The 18,246-nt window shown below is 32.5% G+C and overlaps 1 protein-coding gene across 7 annotated transcripts in view; it reads right to left on the bottom strand.

Moving 5' to 3' along the window:
- Positions 1–18,246, bottom strand: part of RELCH (RAB11 binding and LisH domain, coiled-coil and HEAT repeat containing) — a 104,898-nt gene that overhangs the window by 25,058 nt on the left and 61,594 nt on the right. For 6 of the 7 annotated variants that reach the window (XR_013758599.1, XM_079108412.1, XM_079108413.1 and 3 more), the window contains exons 14-21: positions 15,045–15,185; positions 14,462–14,626; positions 12,669–12,816; positions 8,496–8,652; positions 7,469–7,592; positions 5,555–5,603; positions 3,561–3,640; positions 1,324–1,430 (exon numbers count right to left, since the gene is read on the bottom strand). Coding sequence is in view for 6 of the 7 variants with exons in the window: in XM_079108412.1 (XP_078964538.1) it covers positions 1,324–1,430; positions 3,561–3,640; positions 5,555–5,603; positions 7,469–7,592; positions 8,496–8,652; positions 12,669–12,816; positions 14,462–14,626; positions 15,045–15,185 (971 nt within the window). In the remaining variant the exon portion in view is untranslated. The remainder of the gene's footprint in view (positions 1–1,323; positions 1,431–3,560; positions 3,641–5,554; positions 5,604–7,468; positions 7,593–8,495; positions 8,653–12,668; positions 12,817–14,461; positions 14,627–15,044; positions 15,186–18,246) is intronic. The other variant, XM_079108414.1, reaches the window with a different exon arrangement.

Here is an 18,246-nt window from a genome sequence, read left to right as displayed (position 1 = left end):
GTCACAGCTAAGGATCTTTAAAACAGAAAGTCATCTTATAAAACCACAAACCATATTCAGAAATCACACTTTCAGCCTCTTGAAGCATCTGCAATTGCGGCAGAAACCTTAACATTTTAATAACATGAAAACTAAAATTATAAATAAAAATTTATCTAGGAAAAAACAGGGAAGAACATTGGACTGTGAATCTTGGTCTCTGCATCTATAAAACTTGGGGGAGCAATACATGTCCTATTTATGTCACATGGTTGTAGAATCAAATAAGATCAACTGAAACCAGCACCTATATGGAGGGCTATATATTATTGGCTATGAAGTCTATTCAAGTGTAAGATGGTATAATTAATAAAATACATAAGCTTGTTTTCAGTGAAGATTGAGACAAAGCTACTTCAGCAGCCAGATAATGAATCATGAGAAGGACAAAGCAAAACAAACATAATAGAACAAGGAGTCTTAGGAACCTGCTTTCAATTGAGGTGATTTTTCAGTTCTGGGAAACTATATATTTTTCAGATCTGTTGTTTTATTTTTCCAATTGCTTTAAAGAAAACATATCTGCACACTTTATCCCATTTAAAACTACAATGAAGGGTGAAGTAAACCAATTCCAAAAAACCAAAGGCCGAATGTTTTCCCTGATAGGTGGATGATGATATAATAATGGGGGTGGGACGGTGGGGAGTGAGAGAAGAATTGAGGAACTTTAGATTATGTAGAAGGAAATGAGAGGGATAGGGGTATGAAAAATAGTGGGATGAGACAGACATCATTACCCTATGTACATGTATGATTACACGAATGGTGTGAATCTACATCATGTACAACCACAGAAATGAAATTATATACCCCATTTGTGTATAATGAATCAAAATGCAGTCTGTAAAAGTAAAAAAAAAATAATAATAATTTTAAAAAACTACAATGAATTGATTACTAAGTATTAAGAATATCTAAATAAGCTAAACCAAAAAATAAAAAAAAAATTAGGTCTCAGAACCAAGAGAATTATTGTGTAATGAGACAAAATTTGCACTTCATAAATCTAATTTGAGAACTTTAACTTGTCTTTTTTTCATAAGCCTTTACTTATTTTCTGCAATGGTTGAAACATATAACAGTCCTTTTCCCCTCTTTCTGGAAACCAGTCCTGTTCCAATTGGGACAGGTGCTCCTTTGGTCTATTTTAAAACTATATAGGGGAACTTCCCTTTGCCATCATTCTGGGGCTTCCCTTCCGTGCTTGGTTCTCATTTTCCTGGATCTTTTATCTCTTTCTTTTATTTACTTTTTAAAAACTGTAAACTATTATTTTCTTACCCCAGTTCCACAAAAGAAGCCTTTAGGCTATCAAGAGGAGCATGAGATAATGAAAGTAGGGTCATTACATCTTCTAAGAATCCAACCAACAGTTTCCGGTCTTCTTCCTAGAGAGGGAAAATACTGATAAAATACTGAAAATACTGATATTCAAGCAATCAAGCAGGACTACATACCAAAATTACCTATCTACAATTAGAAAATGTTAACAAATAAAGAGAAAATATTCTAATTATAAAACCATTTAAATAAAATAAAGACACCTATTAAGCATATATATGATCATAAGGACAAAGGCTATCTTTATTCATTTATTTAGACGTGTGCTGTCCAGTATGGTATTCACTAGTTAAACGTGATTATTTTTATTTAAATTTGAATGAAAGTTTAAGTAAAACAAAAGATTCAGTTCCCTATAATTGCACTAGTCATAATTAATTCAAAGGCTTAATAGACACATGTAGTTAGGGTTACTAGACAACTCAGATATTGTTTCTGTCACTGCAGAAAGTTTTTTTGAAAGATCTTGATTTAGAACATTAAAAAGTATACTATTTTATTAAAGTTTGTCAATTAGTTTCCATGAATTTTGGCTCCATATAGTTAAATGCAAATTACTAAAATGATAATCTTCCTAATAGTAGAAATTTTATTTCCAAGAAACTATCTTTGTAATATTCTAGGGGTGAAAAACGGCATACTTGATGAAATAGACTAGTGTGTTCTGAAAAGAAACAGCTGCCCTCCCTTGATTAAAAATAAATCATACTTCTCAAATCTTTCTTCAATGACCTATTATTATTTTCATAATCAGGAAGTAGTTTGTTCTTTTTATTAAGAAATGTTAGATAAAGTAAACCTACTAAATTAGGAGAGTTTAAAAAAAAAACCAACAAAACCAAAAACCTTGTATGTTTTATTAACCTGAACCTAGGGGGGAAAAATGACATTCTATCAGGAAGTATATATATATAAAATGAAGTTGTCAGAGGACAGAGGAGGTCAATAATTAGTAACTTGTCAGTATCTCAAAAGAACTTGAGAAAGACTATATTACCACCTTTTTTTTTTTCCTATATAGGTTAATTTTGAATGAGGTCAAGATAAAGGGTTGGCAAAAAATAATGATTAAAATGAAATGAAAAAGAAAGGATACAGCAGTTTTAAAACATGGCAGTATACTTAGTGAAAAGGTACAGAGAGCAACAAACCAATATCAAAGCAAAGTTGCAAAAGAGATTTCACCCATTTTTAGTTGCCTACTAATATGCCTTGAGCTACATCATGTGCTATTTACTTAAAACAATGGTAAGCAGAGTTATGACAACCAATGAACCACATCTCTTAGTATACATTCTGGCTTAGCTCATGTCTCCTAAATCTGGGCCAGGTCTAAGACTTTGTTTAACCACATACTACAGAAGTGATACACTAACTCCAGGCCTGAGCCTTAGTCTAGCAAATTCTGCTTTTGCATTCTGGGAAGCCTTCAGCTACCAGGTATTAAATCCTGATTCTGCTCATGAAGTAAAGAGAGGCACTATAACTACATGGATTGTGGGGATCAGCCATCCTACCTGAGACTACCAACAGACTAGTTTAATGCAGTAATACAAGTGACAAAACCATGGGAACAGAAGAGAAGTCAGCTAAGCAAAGCCATTGCAGAACCATGAGGAAATAAAATGGTTTGTAATGATTATAAGGTATTATGTTTTGGAAAGATATTATGTAGTAACAAAAAACAATAAAGTATTATTAAAAAGTACTGTGATGAAAACAATGACAAAGTATAGTATTCTACAACATTTTGTAGTTTGTATCACCTAACACATGTGCTGTCACTTACCTATGAAAATCTTAAGAAACACAAAGAAACGCTACTAAATAAGTACAATCTAGCACTAGCAAAATATCAAGAAGCACATAATTTCCAAACTTACTGTTCAATTGATATTTTAATCAGTCATATTATTCAAATATGTTCTAGAGTATAAATTATTTATTGAATACAATGAATAAATTTTGTTTTTCTTTTGGGTTCACATTTATAATTATGTCCTCACATAGAGAAAACATAAAATAACAGGTATTTTTCTAAACTGAAGATACTTTTTTTGGGGGAGTGGTGGTGGTGGTGCTGGGGACTGAACCCAGGACCTCATGTATGCTAGGCAAGCATTCTATCCCCAACCCCTGAAGGTACTGTTATTGGAGAATAAGAATTCTTCCCTTACCTGAATATAACACGTAAGGACTCCTGTTGCATAAATGGGGACTGTAGCTTTAGTGAGGACCCCATTTCCTGCTGAGGAATCTAAAATTATTAAAATATTTTAAAAGTCCAAGTATGTTTTAGATGTAAACAAAAAAAGTCACAATATAATACTTAAAATTTTTTACAAGGTTACAAATGATGTCATATTTTGGAAAAAAAACTGTAATCAAAGCATATTTCTACTGGTTATTGTAAAATACAATGTAATGCTTCTTGAAAGGCCATTAACATAAAAATTTCTGATAGATGGGAAAGAAATTTAATAACCAAAATGAGATGTTATATTCTATTTCCCATATCAGAAATTAGAACTTTTCTTTAAGTCTCTCAAATACTCATGGCCAGGTCTTTTTTCCTTAACATTAGTGCTTTCCATTTGCAGTGCATGTAAAATGTAAAGTTGCTCAGTTAAAAAGCAAGATCCTAGATCTATACTATTTAATCTGCTTTCAGATATGAGATTCTCCCTAGTTTCCAGTACTAGCCTAATTCCAGAGCACTTATTGCACCCGAAATAGAGTTTTCAAGCACCCTGATCATTGTCATGGAGGAAAGAAGAATTAGGTTAAGTAGAATGGGGAGAGAGGGAAATTTATACAGTCACTGGTGTGTGCTCAGTGACTATAATATAAAATTTTCTTTTTATTATACTTGTGGACAATTTCAAGGAAGTTCCAGAGAAGATAATGAGGTGAGTTATTTATAGTGTTAACAGCTCTCATTTATTGATCATCAGGTATTGTTTTAGATGCTTTACATTTCCTTCCATGTTCCTAAATATTTCTTATTATTGTATTTCTATTTTTATATGGCTTTAAATTATTTTCAGAGTCATACATAAAGAAATTGAGTTGAAAAGATATACTATCTACTATATTGAAGAAATTTTAGCAAAAAAGAAAAAGCTTCATTTTTACATTAATTGAGTGTTTAAGCTTTGTTTATTTTTGATAAAACTAACTTTTTCTTGGGAGGTGTACTGATGTTAGAGGACAATGCTAGTTGAGAGATAAACCTGAGGCTAGGAACATAAGTGTAAATTCTATTATTAGATGTGGACTGTAAACACAGGGGATAATCACCTCCTACCTGAACAACTAAACATTTACAGTTAATAATTCCAAAAAATGTCAGTTTCCAAAATATTTTAATTTTTTCTTCACTAAATTTACCATCAGAATTCATAATTAAAATACAATATTAACAACTATGAATTTCAAACACCAATCCTTTAAAAAGCTATTAAAAATAACCTTTGAGAGCTCATGTCAAACAAACAAAACAAAACAAAGAAACTCCCAAACCTAAAAAATGACCAAGATAAAGTGGGTGTCGGGGGGATGTTATACTTTCCTTCTACCATTTTTCACAAGTTAATCCTAGAAAATAGGAAGATACACAGGGACAAAAGATTCACATATGAACAATTTCTTAGGCTAATGGTGTTGTAAATAGATTAAAAAAAAAAGATGAATGAAAACTATTACAAAAGGGGTTAACAGCATAAGCCTGTAGCTTCTTTAAATCCCATTTTTCCTTTTAACAACATATGTATCTATTTCATTATTTTCCATTAGGTGTGCTTCAAAAACTTTCTGAAAGTTTCAAATAAGTATTATTAATTGGATGCTGCTTATTTTGTATGATTATCTTGACTATAACACTTCAAATCTCCAATGCTTAACAAGTACCTAGTTTGAGAAGCTCAGCCTTAGTTCACTTTTTTTCCAATGAAGGTAGATATTTACGATCAATCTGAATAAAAATAAACATTAATCTCATCACCACAACACAATGGAAGGATATGTTAGATGTAACACAGAGAATCTGCATAATAAAAATTTTCCTTTTTAATTATATTCGTTGGTTTATATAATGTAAATATACTGAATATAGCATTTTCTGTAAATAAAGAGATTCAATTTTTTTTAAAGTAGTAATGAACAAACTTACCAATATTTTCTTCAGACAGTCTTAAGATCTCCTGGAATTGAGGTTTGACCTAAGCAGTCCAAAGAGAAGATTTCGAAAGTCTCAAGTTCAATGGATTAGTGACTACATGAAATGTTTACTACTTTTACTACTATTTATTAATAATTTATTTTGCTTTACAGACCACTGAAGTAGTCAGAAATGTATTAAGATGTGTACAATAAAAGAATCAAGTTACTAAAAATAACACCTTTAAAAATAAGAATCAGTTTGGGTTAACAAGTATTTTCTAATGGACTTTGGTTTTATTCCTTAAATTGAAATTATTTCTAAGATAATTTCATTTATTTACTTTTTGTGGTGATCAAAGAAAAGGCCTTTTCATACATGTGAGACAAGTAGTCTACCACCAAGTTTCATTTCCAGGCCCTAAAATAATTTTAAATGCTCAATATTACTGCCTCCTAAAAAGTGAACTTGGTGATAAAAAACTATTAGCTGATTAGAATTACTGAAAAATAGCATTTGGCTATGAATTTATTTGGGGTCTTCTCAGCTAACATATTTACCATGTAATATCTGTCTTAATCTTTTATTGCAACTCCTTAAATATCAAGAATTTAACTTTAGTATTTTAAGTTAGAGCAAATGCTTGTTTCAATTTTTTATTATTGCAATTACCACAAGATTTTGGACTACTGAAGATAACCAATTAGTGTTAAGTGCTGAAGGGACTACCACTTGCTTTTCTAAAAGAAAAAAATAATAGCTTCTTCTTTGGGACATGTTGAACAATTTTTGCCAATACTGAAAACAGCAAAATCAAATTATATTTGACAATTAGATGCTAATGAGAAATGTAAAATGATTTTCCTACATTAATATCAAGATCTGGTTTTGGTTTCTGATCAGGGTACATCAGGCTAATGTATAAATTTACATGTTCAAATTAAACTGAAAGAACACTGTTAAAAGATTAATTTACTAAATTATACTTATAGAATCAAGACAGTGAAACATCTTCCTTTCACACATGAAAAGACTAAACCCAGATTATCTGACCTTTAATAAACAGAAGGTCACAAACATTAGGCAGCAGATAACATAACCTAAGTGTTCTAAATTTTGTCTAGTTTATCATACCACACTCTTCGCTTTAAATGTTGCAATAACTGCAGATTTAAGAATAAAGAGCTGCACTAAAGTAAATGCAATATTTAAAATGTTTACCTTTTAAATATCTTGATTAACATTTGATTATGGCAACTACACTTTTAATGTTTTTATTAGATCTCCAAACAACTAGGTAAACAATATACTATGAAGATGATTGAGGGGTAACAGGATTAAAAAGAAATCGGAAACAACAAAAAATAGAAATTGGGATCTTAGGACATTTTGAAGACCTAAACCTACAGAATAACCCACACGGGCCAATGTAACAAATAATGCTTTTGGCAATGACTGAAATTTATTTCCTAAGAGGTGGGATCCTTGTAGCAAGTTCAAAATAAAATTTTTCTAGTTCCATAATCACATCAGGTTTTTTACTCAGGTGTGCTGAACAAACAATTGCTTCCAGATCCTGTAGCAGATGGTAATAACTACAAAAAGTATATTCACAGAATTGATTTGAGTTCCTTAGTTGATACTTCCTGTGCTGAAAACCTTTGAGATATCTGTAGTGAGTAAATCTTACAAGTGTGAATACAAACTAAGCTTAGATTAAATCATTTTTTGAGCATTAATAAAGATAAGAATACTACCAACTAGAATTCTGTTTACTATCATAATATTCTAAGATATTAAAAGATACTTAAAGGGCTCATGTTTTTGCTCTATATTCTATTACTGTTATAGCATTAACATATTATATTAACATATTTATATTGTATGTTTCTTGTATATAAGAAAATATAGAATACAAGTTTTTACCTTAGTGTTTGTAAAAATTTTGCCAAATGTCCGGCAAAGGCGCCAAAAAAATCTGGAGAATTCATGGACACAGGCAGTTGAAGTAACATTAATTTTGCCAACTATTTCTATAAGTTGTGGCAACCTGAATATGAAAGGAAAGAAAAATAAGCAGGGGGTACATATAAATTACTATTTCCTTGCCAATTTCTGTAACAATGCAAATCCAAATCCAAGAACTTTTTTTTTTGATACCAGGGATTGAACCCAAGGGCACTTAACCCCTGGGCCACATTCCCAGTCTCTTTGTTATTTATTAAAAAATTTTTTTTTAGTTGTAGATACACACAATATCTTTATTTTTCTGTGGTGCTGAAGATCAAACCCTGTGCCTCACATGTGCTAAGAAACCACTCTACTACTGAGCCACAACCCCACCCATACCAGTCCCTTTAAAAAAAAAATTTTTTTTTAAATTTAAGATAGGATCTCACTAAATTGCTGAGGATGGCTTTGAACTTGGGACCTTTCTGCCTCAGCCTCCTGACTTACTGGGATTATAGGTGTGATCCACCATGCTCGGCTATTATTTTGTTTTTTGAAAGCAAAAGAATTGCTTGGAACCCTGTGAAAAGGTCTTAAAATCTTTTTTTACTGAATAAGCTTTTTAAGATAAATTTTAACAGCTTGGCATAAAATATATGGAAACTTAATGGTACAGTTCTAAGCATGCAGTTAATGAGACTTGAATCCAAGAGGTTGGCTAACATAGCATCTATTTTAGACTCAAAAATGAGACCATCACCACTAGTAGACAAATAAGGCAGCAGACTAGTTGCTTTGATATAATACAAAGGCAAATTCTTCACAGATAATTAATACACATGGGGAGGTAAATCTAAAAAAATTTATCACTGATGATGCCAAGTTATATTATTATTATTTTTTATTTTTAAAAAAATTTTGTCCCTCAGTTTCAAGGCTAAATATGAGTTATCTTCCATTGACCTGATTAGCTGTATCAAATAAATATGAGGTGGTAACTTACAATTGATTGACAACCCACAGCAAACTCTCCCAGCCTGTTGTACCCTCATGTTCCAGCTGGTAATCATAAAGTTGCAGTAGCACTGCCAATTGCTCACGACTTCCAATAATAGTAGACACATCTTGAAGAGGTGACATAGGCCGAGGAAACCTAGTCACTATAAATAACAAAAGCATAATAATTACATGGAAAACAGCAATTTGGGAACTTAGCTATTCAGTCAAAATAAAAATATGGTCCTTTCCCTGATACTTAATTTGCTTATTATAACTTTTAAGTATAAAACTGGAACATATTCATCAAGTCATTGTTAGAAAAGAAATTCTTGTCACTTGAACAAATCTTAAGAGTTGAGATTTTAGGAGACTATACAGTTAATAAATGAATACTGTAATGAAAGTTTGTTAAGCATAAAAACTTAAATTTTGATTAAATTAAAATTGGTTCAAAGTAAGGCTCCTACATAAAACAGGGTTTTGAATTTGTTTAAAAAAAAAATACTTATAATTCCACCAAACTGTTTAAGTCAATGAAATAATAATATAATAAAATGTTTCCTTCAGGGAGTAAGGAAGTAATAAGAACAGGGATATGCTATTTAATAGTAAAGAATAACATAAAATACACAAAAGCTTGAACTGAATGCATTTCTTCAGTATTCATTCCCCAACATTATATCTGTAAATTTTTTTTCAGTGTTTGATACACAGAAAATTAGTTAAGAAATGTTGAAGTCAGGGACCAGTTAGATAAGGCACAGTATACTATGGATATTAAAACCAAGGTCTCATATTATGTACTTTTAAAAGTTTTGCGGGAAAATGGAAAAACTTTAAAAATTGTGTAACTAAAACGTGAATATATACATGTGTACATATATATGCATATTAATATATCACACTAGTATATTTTATTTTTTTAAATTTATTCATTTATTTTTTTGGGATACTGGGGATTGAACACATGGCACTTTTCCATTGAGCTATATCCCCAGATATTCCTATTTTTAAATTTGAGACAGGGTCTTGCTAAGTTGCTGAGAATGGTCTTGAACTTGTGATCCTCCTGTCTCAGCGTCCTGAATGACTGAGATTACAGGCATGAGCCACCTTGCGCCTGGCTATACTAGTATATTTTAAAAGTTTAAACATCAGTAATATCTATAATCCTACAGACAATAGTCATATCCCAGTTTATTAAGGGTATACTTCCTAGACAGCTATTAAATGAATAATGCATGACCACAGCTCATTAGCTGTAGGTCAGCAACTTTGAATAGAGGCAACTCCTGTATAGAGGCATCACCCTAAAAAGACATATGAGGGTGCAGCATTTTTTCAAAACATTTAATAATAATTATCACACTTAAGAAAATTTGGAACAGCACCTAATATAAAAAATGCTCCAAGACAAAATTATTCTTATGCTGTACTAGACATTTAATAATATATTAAGTACAGACAATGGTTATCCTTGCTATCTGAACTCTTCCATTTGTTATCATTAACAGGAAGAAAAGAAAAAGAGGGAGGAAGGAATTTGGATGATATGGTATCCCTCGCTAAAGATTCTGCTTGATTTCTCACTACCCCAAGCCAGAAATCAAACAGATTTGGATGGTAAGGGATTTTTATATTTAATATTTATAAATTATAGCAAACCATATCTGATATAATTTCAAACAGGTTTTATTATATTTGTCAAAACCTATGATGAATTTGTATTTGTCAAATACTATGATGAATTAATTTAAAAATATTGATGCGGTATTAGTAAATAATGTATTAATTAAAAGTAAAATAGATATGTTGAGATTTATTATAAAAAGAGTAGGATCCAAAGGTTTAAAGCTAAGTCTAATAGAAACAAAGTAATGAATGGAAATCAGCAATTCTATGAATAACTCATGTATTATAGATAAGAAATTACCATGGTTCAGGAGACTCAAAATATTGTTCTATTTAACTGTGATCAAAAAAAAAAAATTGAGTAACTCACATAATGATAATACAGAAAGATCCCCAGAATGTTATTTAAATTAGCTGGCAAAACACTAGCATTTTACTGTCAATGAAATCACCACAACTGTTCTGCCAAACAGCTGTTATGAATCTTTGATGTATCCCCTGCCATAAGAATATATACTCTGTGATGGAAAAGAATGTTACTTATTATTCTCCTGGTTATTCCAAGTGTCCAAAACAGTGCCTGACATATTAATATCATGAAATAAACTGACAATAAAAGTATCTGTGTGGGTTGTCATAATTTATAAAAATGCAGGTCTTCATTTATAATAAATTATACCCCAAATTACATATATATGTGTATATATAGACACAGAAACAGAATATCCCTTAAAAGAAGATATAATAAATCTTCACTTATAATGAAGACAGTATAACCTTAATAAGGGTATAGTAATATTAACATTTATACCTACTGTTAAAAGCCACAAAGTTAAGTCAACAAGAACTTAAAACAAAAGTTTGTTTTTGGTATAATGACAATCACAAGACGTCACATAAGCATTTGAAGGAATATGTTCAAAACGGTAAAGAAATTGTTCTATCTAATCTTTAATAAAAGCTTCCCAACAGCTGATAATCAAGGATTATTTGTTAAATACATGAAGAAATGATAACAAGTATTACAGGTTGAACTGGTTGTCTCCACCCCTCCAGAGTCTTATGTTTGGAATCAGTACCACTGAAGATACATTAGATGAGGTCATATACTGGATGAAGTAGGGTAGGCCCCTTATCAATGTGATTGATGTTCTTATAGAAAGGGGAAATTTGGACACAGAAAGAAGCATACTGACAGTAAGCCACGTGAAGATAACAGCAGAGAAATGAGACAATACTAAAAGCCAACACACACCAAAGATTGCTTACAAATTGCTACAGGGTAGGGGAGAGGCAAGAGATAGCTTTTCCCTCATGGTTTTCAGAAAGACCTACCTTACCAACACCTTGATCTCAGAATTCTAGCCTCCAGAGCTATGAGATAATAAATTTCTGTGGTTTTCTGTGGTTTAAGTCATTTAGTCCATGTAGCAAACTAATATAGCTAAATAGAAAGAAGAGGAGGGGGAACCGGGAAGACAGGAAAATAGCCAGGCAGGAGAAGTGCTTTAATGAGTCAAGTGGCAGAATCAGAAGTGGCCAGTTAGGAGTGCATAATAGTCTTATCTTCAAAGTCTTTATCTTGTGAAGTTTGATTTTTTTTTTATTATCCTCAATAATCTCATTTAAAATATTAAACTCCATACACTCTCAATTTTCCAAACAAAACTGGCATTCGAATAGTGCATACTACTTTTAGTCTCTGGCTTCATGTATCCTAGAATATAGTGCCCCAAAGATTACAGGTAAGCCCACAGCTTTCTTAATAGGAAAAGTATAAATGTGAAAACATTAACTGTTGATGTTTCAATGTCATAATTCTTTGTCTATCAGAAGCCAGTAACAGACATGCGTAACTGCACAAATCTGAAAAAGCTGCAAAGGTATCTCACACATAGCAATAGCTTGTTTACAGGCATTTATCTTGGGGCTTAGGTGCAATAGGGTTGTCAATCACCTGTCACTTATCAAAGGTCACTTACTGGCTACCTGGAGAGTGAGATAGGAATTATCTGGCCTCTGCTGTCAATTTCATTTATTTCTGAAAATAAAACACATTTCTTCTATGGAAAAAAAGAAAATTCTGCCACATATGTTTATATTCCTTTCTATCAAGAACACAAAATGGAAAAAAATAATTATATTTACCTTCCCCTATTAAAAATAAAATGAAACAGCAGGGAAGAAAAAAATATGAAGAAAATGTAAATGACAAGCTTCATATACTGAACTAGTAACTATTAAATAAATTTTTTTCATTGATTCAGATTTATTCACAGATGATAACATTTATTCCAGTCTCCCAATGAAGGCTATAAAAAAGTCTATGAGAATGGAAAGTATAAATATCATGAAGCTTATCCATAAAAGATGAAGCCAGATAACTTTAGATATAAAATCTATATACACAAGATTCTACACATACAAAACATTTTAGTAATTATGCTATTATATACTAACTTGTAGAATTTTCATCAAAAACAAGTCTCCAGGAAACTAAACTGCTAATATTCTACATCTTCCTTCCAGAATTTAAGTTTAGTACCTTCTATCTGTGGCACTTCACCATGAAGCTTGGCTTTGCTGGAGAAGGGAGCATTCTGTAGCACTAATGCAAAGAGAGATGGGATCAAGGACTGCAAGGCAGAAAGATACATGTGAAGTTTATGTTCATCCAGCCCATGTTCTCCTTCCTGAAACATAAGGAGGTGGAAGCTAATTTTAGTTTTCTGAAATTACACTGCTAATTGGATTTATCATGTTTTTTTCCTTTCTGTGGCAAATAAAACACTTAAGGACCTGGTGTATGTTGGATTCAAAACATAACACTTAAAGGAGATGTCCATTCAAAATGTGAAGCAAAAAAAGCACTGCAGAAGTAATAGTCTTTTACATGGAAAATTAAGGGTAAATATAAGTCATTTCTAATTTGAGGAACATTTTGTATAGATTCCTTTTATTTATGGAGGGTCTTATCTTTTGAAACTTTATAAGTCAGGGTAAAGAAATTAAAGTAAGCTATATGAATTGTTTTAAATGATCAATGGCCAAATAAGCAGCAGTGCTTGCTATTTTCTCTCTGGTCCCTTTATACAAATAATACTGCATCTGCAAGTAGTAAAAGCATTTTAAAATAATCCCATGCACTGATAAAATGTAGGAGAACAGACTTCAAAAGGAAACAAAAGAATGATGACAAAAAAGATTAAAAGGGTCAGAAAACAAAATGGAAAAAAAAGAATTACTAGAGAAGAAAGTATTTATTGCTGCTCAAATTCAATTGAGATGACATTACCATATTAAAAAATATCAACTCTGTAAGAATGAGAGATAAGAATTATATACTATCAAGTTCTAAATTAGTTAATTCATTCATGGAAGAATTACTCTCTATCCTGAATACTGCAGATGCTTTTAGTAGTAATGTAGATGTAGTCATGGTAAAAATGGAACCAGAAAAATCAGGTATGAATAATTCTCAGAAAGAATGCAAAAACTTTAGGTACTTTAGTCTGGTTGTGTACTTATGATTTTTTAAAAATACATTCTTAAATTTGTAGATAGAAAAACCCAAATCTAAATTAAATAAATACATGTGGACACGTGAGACATTTATTGAAGATTTAAAATGTTCACAGACCTATATCAGATCCTGGTTCTGTCATATGACAGTTGTGGGATACTGGCAACTTAAACACCAAGTCTCAGGTCCCACATAAAACAAACCAAATTCAAAGGGTTATGAGAATGAAAAAGGGTTTTATATCTGAAGTGTCTAACTTAAGGGAAAGGTTAAGTTTCTCTTCAAGGATCTAAAAGAACTTTTCAGAACAAAAATTAGATAAATAAGTTTCTGGGTTTGTTTTTGGCCTCCCCAACTTCAGTTCTCTTAATGTGGGCAGAAAAGCTCATTTTAAAAAGTGAGGAAATGAATAATTGGAATAATAAGCAGAGTTAAAGCAATTTTGACATCATATAAACACAAACCTATGCAGACTCAGATTTTAGTTATATCTGTATTCTGGAAATGGAGCCGATACTTTTATGTAAAAAAACTTAGTCCTCAGAAGGTTAAGTAGAGTTAGCTTTTTGAATAATGTTTGTGAGTTACTTCCATAAAGATGCTATTTGAGCTGAGAAACACAGACTGGGCCCTTTTTTCCTTCCAGCTTTGGTAAAGTTAAACCTCCTCAAATCTCTTTTGGCTACAGTCCAAGAAAATCTTCAACTGGTAATATATCAAAATATTCAACTAAGTGGCACTTAGTATCCCTCTAAGATGGCTTAGAACAGACCTTTTAAATTGGTATAAATTATATAAGCAAAGGAAGAACTTACCCTAAGAAGCTTTTCAATCTTGTTCAGTAGTGTAGGAATAAGATGAGACTGTAAATTTCCAAGTTCTGTAGTCCAGGCCGCATAAGCTGGTAGAAATACTTGATGTGTTGCACTAACTACTCTTTCTGAGGGATCACCCAAGGCTGACAGCAACAACTCAAAACCCTGCCAAAGAAACAAACAATGGAGATTTTTTTAAAAGAATAAACTTCCTACAAAACTTAATAAAAAGTTAGAAATACACATTTCAAGAAACTTGGAAAATATTTTAAGCAAGACAGGAAGTCATCCATAATATTATCCCCTCCTGATTTTCTTAAATGTCATATATCTATTTATGGTCAAACCAAAGAGAGGGGATGGAAAACATGGCATACATGCTGCTGACTTCCCGACAAAGAGAACAGAGGACAAATGAGTCTTTCCTCTGAGTTGCAAGACTGATACCAGTTATCCCCAATTGATTAAAGTCAACATACCTATCATTTCTACTATAGATTAAGTATTTGAAACACAGATTTGAAATATTGTATTATTTGGAATTTTATAATGGAGTAAAAGAGGTTCATTATAAAAAACATACTTGTTGATATTTGTCTGGATCATCAATGTATCCCATAATGATACCGAGGCTTTTGATCACTGCTTCTCTTACTAAATCTGCCTTATCTTCCATTAACATCTGTTGCAACATGGAAAGAACCAAGGAGCTACGGATTTCTTTCTGAAAATAAACAACATGTTTTTACTATTTATTTCCATTAAAACACGAAAGGAAGTAATAACAGATACCTCTATGTGTTTAAAATCTAGATAAAAAGACATCATTTTTCTATATTTGCTTCAAATTTTCATTTTTCAAAAGACAAAACATTACAGATAAATATTGATCTCTCTGGTCTTTCCTCTACCTTTTCTCTCTAGAGGTAAAAACACCTATCTTCAATGCAGCTTTAATTATCTTTCAGCATGTTTTTATACATTTACTAAGTGTAAAAATCCTTCAAATCCTTACAGGACATTCCACCAGACATGTTTAGCAAATCAACAAAGTCAACACTCTGCTACAAATGGACAATGACTCTTCTACCATCATCTGTTCAATTCAACTGAACAACTGCCTGGGATAGGATGAAGAAACAAAATCCTGTCTTTAGTTTTGAAGAAGTAAAGAAAACATTTAAAAATAAAATAAGATTCACTGCTATTTTAATATTTAATGTAAGGTTAACCACAGTGCCTTAAGGTCACTTCTTTTGTAGTGCTGTAGATAGAACCCAGGGCCTCATGCGTGCCAGGAAAGCACTCTGCCACTAAACTACAACCCCACCCCTATATAGATTTTTTTCCAGTTATATTAAGGAATGTTTTAGCTTAATTAATGGCTGAGGTTAAGATAAAGAATTGTCAAAATTCAAATTCACGTGCCTCCCACCCTACTTTGTTCTATTATTACAATTTGATTCATAAAATTCTTTAAACCCAAACTAATTTAGGTTAGTTTTATGTGTAACAGAATGAAATAAATCGGTGGTGACAATTTTCATACATTTATAGCTTGCTTAGGTATGCAGATCAGTGCTTGACATTTTTTAAAGGTCTGGTTTTGGTTTTGACTTTTTAAAAACAAAACTAAATTTTAGTAACTTTTGGATACTTTTAGAATATGCCTTTTAAATTTATGTTTTAGGCTAAAAACTGCCCTAAAAACAATTCAAAGATCTCGAAGGGATTTGGGGTTGGCATTAGCAGAAGGCAAGAAGGCAAAGTAAGTAAATTTCAGTTGGATATTTGTTTTACATTGATCTAGGCTGTAATCAACTATGATTATAAATTTTAGTATGCTACAGGGACCCTCCTCTATAGGACAGCAGGATTACTCTATTTAAGGCATGACTGCAGTAAGGAAATGCTGCAGTTTAGATCTTGTTCCAATACAAGATCCAGTGAAGAAACATTATGTCTATCAACACTGCTTAGTATTCCAGTATTAAGAGTGGAACAGCTTACTTACCCTTTGCAAAAAAGTGATGCTCATGTGTCCTGAAACAATACATAACAGGATATTCAAACTCATCTAAGATTTGTATGTTCCTATTATTATCCCAACAATAAGATACAAGTTTTCTTCCATTAATGGGAGGAAAAAAAAAAAATCCATCATTCCAATTTCTGGTGAAGGTATGGGAAATGAAGAACTCCTATGTATTAATTAGAATATAAATCCATGCTATTTTGGTTAGAGCTACTATGAAACTGTCACAAATAAAAAATGCAAATGATGGAAGAAGCAAGATGCAGAGATACTAGCAATACAAGTAACTTAAAAAATGCACAGATAGCCGGCCTCAATGGCACACGTCTGTAACCCCAGTGGCTCTGGAGGCTGAGTCAGGAGGATTTCAAGTTTGAGGCCAGCCTCAGTCACTTAGTGAGATCCTGTCTCAAAATAAAAAATAAAAAGGGCTCTGTTGTAAAGCGCCCCTGGGTTGGATCCCTAGTACCAGGGTTAGCTCCCCAGTACCAAAAAACAAAAAACAAAAAAAATCAAAAAACAAAAAGCTAAGTCCCCCAAAATCAACCCAGAAATTTAGAGTAAATGTAACTAAATAGCTCATGCACTAGTGTACAATTCTACTTTTTGTAGTCTTTTTAAAGAAAAATCTTACAAAAATGTCCCTTTAAAGCAGGGGTTGGCAAACTTTCTGTAAAGGGCCAAATGGTATAAACTTTTGTTTTTTGAGAATATAAAAAGATCTGTTGCAACTATCCAACTTTGAAGTTGTAATGAGAAAGAAACTTGGATATGACATCTGTCTGGCTGCAACATGTCCCCTCACTGATAACTAGGGTTGCTATGGCTAATCTGGTTGACTAGGTGGGTGTCCCCTTCCTCCCTTACTACTGATGTGCATCCTTCCTGAAGCTGGGTGCTCCAAAAAAGATGACCTTCCCTGGTAGAGGAGGACTATTTTTTTTTTTCTAAATATTTTTTTGGTTGTTGATGGACCTTCATCTTATTTATTTATATGTGGTGCTGAGAATTGAACCCAGTGCCTCACACATGCTAGGCAAGTGCTCTCCCACTGAGCCACAACCCCAGCCCCCAGAGGACCATTTTTTAAAAATATTTGTTTTAGTTGTCAATGAACCTTTATTTTATTTACACGTAGATGTGGTGATGAAGATTGATCCCAGTGTCTCACACATACTAGGCAAGTGCTCTGACTGAGCAATAACCCCCTTCATTTTTAAACTGCTGCAAAAAGTTTATTAGGAGTTGCATTGTGAGAGATCAAAGAGAGAGGAGCAGAACTGAACAGGGAAAAACATCCAGATCTCAATGTACATCTGATAGTTCTCAAATACATCACAGCCACAGCATGTATACCATACATAGTTCAATGTCCTCTTTCTATTTCAAAATGGTTATCCAAAGTTTGGAGGTAGAGGTGATGGCTGAGGTCCCACAGGCCAGCAGGGTAAAAGCGGTAGGTAGCCCATGGCCCAGGAATGGTGATAAATACTTGTGGGAAGCTATCCATGTTTAGCAGAATCAGGCTTGGCTGAGTCATGGGATACAGAGGTCTGACTCCCAGGAACTGGCTAGCAGTCATGAAAGACTGTTTCAGACAGCCGGGGAGTAGATGGCCCTGTACAGAGTTGGCTCACCATATGAGGAAATACTAATTCTCTAAGCAAATGGCTTCCCTAACTCCACCCCATCCTGTTCCTCACAGAAGCCCCTCCCGGTCTTGGCCCCTTTACCTACACGACTATAAACA

Source organism: Sciurus vulgaris (assembly GCF_902686455.1).
Source record: "Sciurus vulgaris genome assembly, chromosome: 13".
NCBI lineage: Eukaryota > Metazoa > Chordata > Mammalia > Rodentia > Sciuridae > Sciurus > Sciurus vulgaris.
Note: the sequence above shows the minus strand (reverse complement) of the source record. Positions and strands in the feature narration are given on the sequence as shown.